General features: G+C 44.3%; 1 protein-coding gene across 3 annotated transcripts in view; it reads left to right on the forward strand.

The window, feature by feature from the left end:
* The window catches only part of ARNT (aryl hydrocarbon receptor nuclear translocator), a 63,689-nt gene extending 57,993 nt beyond the window's left edge, over positions 1–5,696 (forward strand). The window contains exons 18-22 of one of the 3 annotated variants that reach the window (XM_036769054.1): positions 451–553; positions 1,807–1,954; positions 2,944–3,106; positions 3,865–4,025; positions 4,735–5,696. In XM_036769054.1, the coding sequence (XP_036624949.1) occupies positions 451–553; positions 1,807–1,954; positions 2,944–3,106; positions 3,865–4,025; positions 4,735–4,824 (665 nt within the window). In that variant the 3' untranslated portion in view covers positions 4,825–5,696. Of the gene's footprint in view, positions 1–450; positions 554–1,806; positions 1,955–2,943; positions 3,107–3,858; positions 4,026–4,734 lie in introns of all 3 variants that reach the window. The other 2 variants (XM_036769052.1, XM_036769053.1) reach the window with 2 other exon arrangements.
* The last annotated feature ends 2,683 nt before the right edge of the window (positions 5,697–8,379 follow it).

Consider the following 8,379-nt stretch of genomic DNA (forward strand, 5'->3'; position numbering starts at 1 on the left):
AGCCCACACCATTTGGTGACCCTGGGCATGTTACTGAACATCCCAGTACATTAGGCAGCCCTCTAAGACTCAGAATTGCAGTCACATTGGTGAGGATGAGTTTTTTCACTGGGAGTTTCTTCTGTCAATGAAATCCTAGGTCTGGTCCTTATCTCAGTTGTTACTGCCCTGTCACTTTTTAAATTACCTGGTATTTACTGACCTGTGAACTATAAGCTCCTTGAGGGCAGGAGCTGTATCATTTAAATTCCCATCGATTAGCACAGTGACCTACATAGAATAAGTACTTATGTCTTCTCTCCCTCCTCCCCATTCCCACCAGCCAGATTCCAGCTTGGATTCTTGTTGGATCAACATCTAGGCATTCTAGGAAGTCTTCAGACAATGTGTTGAACTTGGCAGAACAGATCCCTGAGTGTCACCTCACCCTGTCCCCCCTCCTTTTCTTAGATCAGAGTAAAGGCATCACGAGCAGCACTGTCCCCTCTAGCCAGCAGCTGTTCTCCCAGGGCAGCACGTTCCCCCCGGTCCCCAGAACAGCAGAGAACTTCAGGTGAGTCCTTTTGCTATGGGCCAGGAGTCCTCTGAGGTGGGCAGCAGGGAGGTGTTGATGAAGATTCTACTTAAAAATACAGGATTTCTCTTTCTCCGGCTTAACTACTCGACTCCGGCAAATAAGGGTGCTTACACGGCCCCATCCCTTGCACTGTCTTTGCAGCCGTCCTCTCCCTTTGCTTATGTGTATCCTGTGTGTATGTTATACGCTCTTCCTCTCTTTTTTCTAAATTCTGTCAGGTTTTTTTTTAAGAGTTTGCTTTCCTTTATTTGTGCTTGTACAGAACCAGGTTCTGGCTCTCAGTGAAAGGTAAAATGAAACAGAGTAAAGGAAGCCCTAGGGTGGTTTTATTGGCTTCATGCCTCTAACTGGACTCCTTGAAGAGTCAGATATTCAACTCAGGCTCAAAGAATGTCCCCTGACTTTGAGGTACAAACACAATGTGCTGTGGAGCACTTGAGGTACCTTTGCCTCTGTGATCTCTTCCAAAGACAACTCTGACCCTTTCTAAAGGAATAAGAGGTCCAAATGAGTTGAACACTCAGTGGTGGTACAGTGAGGTATGGTGAAAGAGCATGGGCTTTACAAAACACTAAACTTTGCCGCTACTTTTGCAGAATTCCACAAGCTCAGATCAGTCAGTGCATTACCAGAAACATAGTATAAAACTGGTTTTCTAGGACATAAATTCTTCATTAAAGAGGATGTTCCACAAGTAAATTCACATTGCACATGACCAAGAAGCTCAGGGCCTTTATACTGGAGTGCCTTCTGCTTGGTTATTGGCATTCTGCTTTCGAAAAAAGAATCTTTTCTCTAAATCTATCATGGACTCTTCAGTGCTGAGGTTGCCCTGCTTCTGTCGTTCTGCAAAGGAGGGTAAGGCACTCTGACATAGGGGTGAAGTTCTTAAAGCTTTCTTTCTTGTGCTTGGGCACAAGCCTCCAATTGTTGTACATGTCCTGGTCAGTCTCCTTTCTTGGCTTTCTGTTTTACCTCGGAAAGTCAGGATCCTCCAGGCCTTTCCGTGATCTAAATTCTGAGGCCTCTTGGAGAGTGGAAGTCACCTCAGCCCTCACCTGGAGCCAAGGCGCCACCCAGCATAGTGCAGTGCCGGAAGGCAATTCTGTCAGGTTTTCCATAGCACAAAGAAACCAAGAGGAGATGCCTGAGGATAATGATGATGATACGTACTTTATTTCCCAGATTTCCTTACTATTCCACCTTTCTACTACTTTATTCTCTTCTAGAAACAACAGCCTGGTTCCTCCTGGGACCATCGTCCAGCCACCAGCTTCTGCGGGACAGATGTTGGCCCAGATCTCCCGCCACTCCAACCCTGCACAGGGCACAGCTCCTGCCTGGAACCCTAGCACCCGTCCTGGCTTCGTTGCCCAGGTACAGCCTTTGTCCCACCTTTACCCCACATGATAAATTTTGTTTTTCATTGGTAAAATAGGAAAACTTCCCTGGACTTCTCTTGAATAACACTCTCCCCCTTCAGCTTCTCAGGCATGGTAGAGATTCCGTAGTGAAAATCCATAACTAGACCACACATCTTTTAGCCCCATTCTTCATTATGTCTTTCAGCTCCCTACCTCTAATCAGAGTCATACAAAGAATATCTTGAATAGGTTTGTCTTTAATTCCGCATATGTATTTTCTGAGGCAGATGCCAAAGAGTTACTAATGTAAGTAATGAGCTCAGTCAGGAAGACCCAGTTTTAAATTCTGTCTCTGACACTTAAAAGCAGTGTGACTGTGGGTGAGGGCCTCAACCTCTCTGAGCCTCTCTCTTCCTCTTCCTTGTAGCAAGCTGCTACAAGGCTCCAATAAGATAATATACGTGAAGGGCTTCGGCAAAGCAGCCTGCTGGAGAGCACACCCTCACTTAGCATCTGTACAGACGCCTGACATGGACAATGTGCAGTGTGCCCTCCTTTGGGGCAATGGCTATATCCCTTTTGTGTCTGTATCCCCAGCACTTGTTGTGGGTTCCGGCTTAGTGCTTGTTAATTCACTGATTTTATGTGGAATACTGAGCTGGATGCTGTTGGAGGTTAGACAAGTAATAGAAGATTCTGTTCTTGCCTTAGAGGAATCCTTAATAGAGTTAGTGGAACAGACCACAGTTAGAGAAGCTAGCTATTTCCAGAAAGCCCTCTGCCGGCCATACAGATGCTGATTTGAGATTGTAGCTGTAGATAGTTAATTAGCTCTTCTTGGAAGGAGATAAAATTGTGAATTGGCCTTTTTGGGGTGGGGGAGTATTCGTCTATATTCAGTTTTATTTTCACTGAGCTAGCTTATGAGGGAAGGAAGAGGTTCTCCCAGGGAGAAGATGAGTGATGCTTCTAGTCTGCTTTGCTCATGTCCTGTCTGTGTAGCAGGTGGCCCCCCCTCCTGCATCCAAGACCCGGTCCCCTCAGTTTGCTGTCAGCAGCTTTCAGACACCGTCTTCCTTCAGCCCCATGTCTCTTGCTGGGGCCCCCACTGCATCTCCGGGTGCTGCTGCCTACTCCAGCCTTACCAGCCGAAGCTCCAGCTTTGGTGAGTCTTTTGTGGAGAGGGGCTGTCCTAAGGGGAAGGACAAGTGCGAGTGAGGGTGTGTGTGGAGGTGCACACATCCCGCCTTTGGAGGGGTGACGGCCTAATTGAGAGGCAGCTGGTGCCATTGAAGGAGTACGGGGGTGGAGACCTAAATGTAAGTCTTGACTTACTAGCTAGGCCGTTAGGGGCGCCAGAGGGCCCAGAGCACCAGGCCTGGAGGCAGAAGATCTGAGAATTCAGATGCAGCTGCAGACACTGGTTGTGTGACCTGGGCAAGTCACTGAATCTGTTTGCCTCTGTTTCCTCATCTGCAAGATGGATGTGATAATAGTACCTACCTCCCAGGGTGGTTGTGAGGATCATGTTTGTAAAGCACTTAGTAGATGCTATAGAAATGTTTATTCCATTCCCCTTACAAGTTGTGTGATTCAGGCTCAGTGAAGTTAGGCGATTTCATGCAGTTTCCTCATCTGTAACAGGGCTGATCACATGCATAGCCCCACCTCAGGATTGTGAAGAGGATCAAACAAGGTCACATCAGTAAAACACTTTGTAAACCTTAAAGTGTTAGATAAGCTCCAGTCACTATTATTAATACAGAATACTTGGAGAAATTTCAATATGTTCTGATATGTCAGGCAAGATGATCACAACTCTCAAAAAGCTTTGGCTGACTTAGTGGGGGTTACCCTTTGTCTTTGTGGGGGGAGTGCTGAGACTGGCCCAGTTACTAAAGGATGGCATTTTCCCAGCCACAGAGGCTGGACAGCCCTCGGGACAGTTTCAGGCCCGGACGGCAGAGGGAGTGAATGTGTGGCCACAATGGCCACAGGGGCAGCAGGCCCACCACCGATCTGGGTCTGGGGAACAGCATGTGCAGCCACCGCCACAGCAGCCCAGCCAGCCTGAAGTCTTCCAGGTAAGGGGCTCAAGGAGACAGGGCGGAAGCGCAGGGTAAAGGGGCCAGAGAGAATTGGGCTTAGCCGAGGTGGGGGGAGGTACATTGTGATTCTGAAAGATAGCCAGTGGATCCTGTGTCACCCCTGACTCAGTCAGCCAACCACCTGTTTACTAAGCAGCATGGGAGGAGAGAGGGGAAAGGGTGTGGCTCCTAGTAAGAGGAAGCCAGTTTCTGTCTTTGGGCTGTTGAGGACATATACTACCCAATAAGCAAATAAAAGCATGCTTAGTGAAGTGTGGCACTAATAATAAGCATACACAGGTCTGCTCAGAAATGCCAGGAGGGAGGGCAAAGTGAATGGAGTGAGTGGAATCAGGGGGCATAGGGAAGGAGAAGCCTTTGTTAAGCAAAGATTGCCAGAAGAAGGGATGTTTGATAGAAAAGGATGGGGTTAGAGCTACTTCCGATATGTATCTAAGAGCAGAACAGTGCTGTCAGGGAGGGAAATAATTTCTTCTTTCTCTTCGATTAAGAACTGAATAAGAAGGAAGAAAATAAAATTATAACAGGAGGGTTTGGGGTTAGGGAATTGGGGGCCAAGCTAGCTCATGAGAACAGAAATCATTCATGTGGGGCCTCTTGATGCTAGCGTGAGTTTAGTGAGAAATTGCCTGATGGATGTAAGGGACTGGTTTTTAATACCGATTTTATTCTTTTTTCTCATTAGGAGATGCTGTCTATGTTGGGAGACCAGGGTAACACCTATAACAATGAAGAATTTCCTGACTTAGCCATTTTCCCTTCTTTTTCAGAATAGAACTGTTGGGGTGAGGATTAGGGGGTGGGGGAGAGAAATCACTTTTTGTTTTTAAAAAAACAAATCTTTCTGTAAACAGAATAAAGATACTCTCCCTTCCCCTCCCTCACCCCCAAAATCCACCTCATGCCCCCTTTGTTCCCTATCTCCATTCACTTCCCTTTCCCCCTACCCCCAGTAGAATGGTCAGAATCAATGGAATGGATCATCAAGGCTCCTGAGAACTTTGAAAATTGAGACCAGACGGACTGGGGGATCTTTTCCCTTTTTCTCCTGACCAGAGCTTTGTGCAGAGATGAAGCTTGGCATGTTCCAGGCTGGAAGATAACTACACAGAGACCTCTAGATCCAGCTGTGAAGTGTTTGATAATCACCTTGGTGCAGAGACTTATTTTGGACAAACTCTGAATTGGATCAGGGAGGAGGGGTGGGGAAAAGGAGAAGTATCTCTGTGTATGAGGCCCAAGAAGGAGCAGGCACATGGCTTTAGGAATGGATACAGGTAGTTTCAACTGCGTGTAATTCCTCTAGAAAGAAACTTATGTGTGAGAGAGAGTGTGTCTGTGTCTGTATGCACATCTGTGTGTCTATACGTGTTTCTTCTGTGGCAGGGGGACTATGCAAACTCTGGTCCTGACTGCACATTTATGTGTGTGTGTGTGTGTGTGTGTGTGTGAGAGAGAGAGAGAAAATAAGTCCTAAAGTGTTAATTCCAGGTATTTTCTGCTCCATATTGCAGCCAAAGTGTATTTAGATTAACTTCTTTGCTGTGTTCACATCTATGCCCAGCCAGTGTGAGCAGTTGTGTAGGAGTGTTTTGTGTGGGCACCTTCTCATTGAACATCATCAGTGATAAAACTGGGTCATTCTCACTGTTGGTGGTGCTCCTCATTTAGAGGGAACTTCAAGACATTATGGAAAGTGGGCTCAGGTGCTAACTTTTTTAAGAAACCCTAGACTCATGGCCACAAGGACTACAATGCATTTTCTGTCAGAATTATACACTGTACAAGCACTGTGGAGAAAATAACCCCATGGAAACTCAACTTCTTGGTTTGACAGCCCCAGTAAGAGGCCCTTATCTACACTGGGCTATGCACCTTGATACCAATTTCATCTAAAAAATGTTTTTTTTCAATCCCAATGCTCCAGCCAGACCTAAACAGAAAAAAGAAGACATTTTTTCCTTGTTACTAGCACATAGATGGAAAATGAGTCTATAATGCTACACTTTGTTTTCTTCCTAGCCTTTAGAGTCAAGTTGGGTCTCTTAAAAATTTTTGCTGGGGGTAGGAAGTGTCAAGTAGATATAAATATAATAATACTATATGGCAGATGGGTAGGAACCCATATCAAACAGGGCTTCTTAACAATGTAGCCGTTTGATTGAGGATATAGGCTACTTTTATGGCTTTTGAGCCTTAGGTCACAAACAGTAAAGTGACATCAGTGTTTTTTTTTTCTATTGGCTTAGGCCAGTTTTTAATTACAAGGCTGAGTTATTAAGGGCAAGATGTTTTTAATGTAGTTATAGATGTCTTGAAAACAGATGACCTTGGGGAGGCTGGGGGGGGATGTCATATTGACTTGGCCTCTCCTCTCCCCTTCCCTTCACCCTGGTACCAGGTAGCAAATGGACAGGGAGGAAGAGATATTTTATTTTTAAAAATATATGTGCACACAGCATACATACATTTTATATATATATATATATATATTACATATTTATATCACAATTTAAGAAGCCAAAAAGTTGAGTTTCCATTTGAATCTGTCTTTTGATAATCAATTATTTTTAAATGTGATTAGGACTATAATATTGTACAGTTATTGTAGGGTGTCGGGAGGGAGGGAGAAAAAACTCTGGGGATTTTGTTCCTACTCTTCCTTCAGGGTTTTATTTTCAGTTGTGTTTATTTTTCTTGTTGGCCATCCTTTGTTACTTGGCACCTGTGCCAAGTCTCATGGTGGCACAAATGATGTCATTGTGTAGCAGAGATTTTAAAGCAAAGATATTTTTTTCCTTTTTAAAAACTCTTGTGTCATTTAGTCTTGATTGTGACCAAGCCACAGGTTTCTTGCTTAATGCTTCCTGCCAAGTTATGTAGAGACAGAAAGACAAAAACGTGCTGTGTGATGCAGAACATAGGTTAGTCCTACCAAAAAATACATACACTAAGACACCAAAGATAAGAAACACACACTATTCCCTAAATGAGATGCTTATATAATCTATATTTTAAAAAAAAAAACCCACAAGGCTGTGATTACTCATCTACTTTTTTACTGGCCTTTTGATTTTGCTACCTTTGAAGGGAGGGAAGAGGGTGCTTTTATATATAGCAAAGAGTTCCAAGGAGAAAGAGCTCTAGAACCTGGAGGAAAAGGGTATCCTCTACCCTCTACCCCAAAATATCCTTATTCTCTGATGAAAAGAATGTAAGTATTGGGAGACAGGCTGCTTTTGGTTGTTCTTGGTTTCCTTCTAGGACTGTCTCCTCTTTCTAGCATGGGCTGAAGCAACTGGAATAGAGTTTGAACTGCAGGGGAATCTAGGAATAGAATTCAGCTGTCTTCGGGAAAAGAAACCAAATGTGTTTATCTTGCTGGAATCATCCTTTTTCCTTCTTCCATGTCATCTGTTTTTTTTGGGGGGGGTTGGGTCTGAGGCATACTCTTGTGATCTGTCACATGTTGGGGAGGGTGGGGGAATGGTCTGGAAGGGCTCATATGACTGGCATATAATAATCATCAGACAATACCCATCCCTACCATCCAGGACTTAAAAAAAGGGAAATCCCTTCTACCTTCTCCATGGTTTCAGTGCTTCTGGCATTGATTTATGTGTTGTCATTATTTTTCTGATTCAGTTATTTTATAGCTGACTAGACTCCTGTGTAATGGATCATTTCTCTAACTTGAGAAAAAAGTTCCTCTGCATAGGAAAGATACTATCTTGTCTGAGGTCAGAGAGAGAGAGACATAATGACTTGGTGAATAACCTAGAAGAGGCAAGGAAGTTTGGTGACCTGACTCCATAAAGTTCCTGAGTTTTGGATTTGTAAGATTTTGACCAAATGGATTGAGGGCTGGCCTTGGAGTCAGGAAGATTCCAAGGGTTCACCTTCTGGTTCTGTCAGATACTAACCAAATGGCCATGAGCCAGTTACTCAGCTATGCAGAGCCCCAAAGAAGTTCCTGATGTGCATCCCTGGGAGGAGTTGGCTACACTGATGACAGCCCGGTACCCAATGTTGAATGATAAGCTAGAACTCATAACATTGATGGGGTGCTTTAAGGGTTACAGAGCACTTTTCTATATTCTGTCGTATGATTCTTAAAATAGGCTTTTGATTGAGGTAGGTAATGTCCCTATTTTATTGATGAGGAAATGGGTTGAGAGAGGTTCAGTTATTTGCTTTAGGTCACACACAAGTTTTGAGGCAGGTTTTCAGCATGATTCTTAATGACTCAAGTTCTTGGGAGGATCTGCAATGTACAAGGTGCTGGGGAAAGAAAAGATTAGCTGCCTTTAAGCTTTTAATTAGTAGAAAG

This window comes from Trichosurus vulpecula, chromosome 7 (assembly GCF_011100635.1).
Source record: "Trichosurus vulpecula isolate mTriVul1 chromosome 7, mTriVul1.pri, whole genome shotgun sequence".
NCBI classification, from domain to species: domain Eukaryota; kingdom Metazoa; phylum Chordata; class Mammalia; order Diprotodontia; family Phalangeridae; genus Trichosurus; species Trichosurus vulpecula.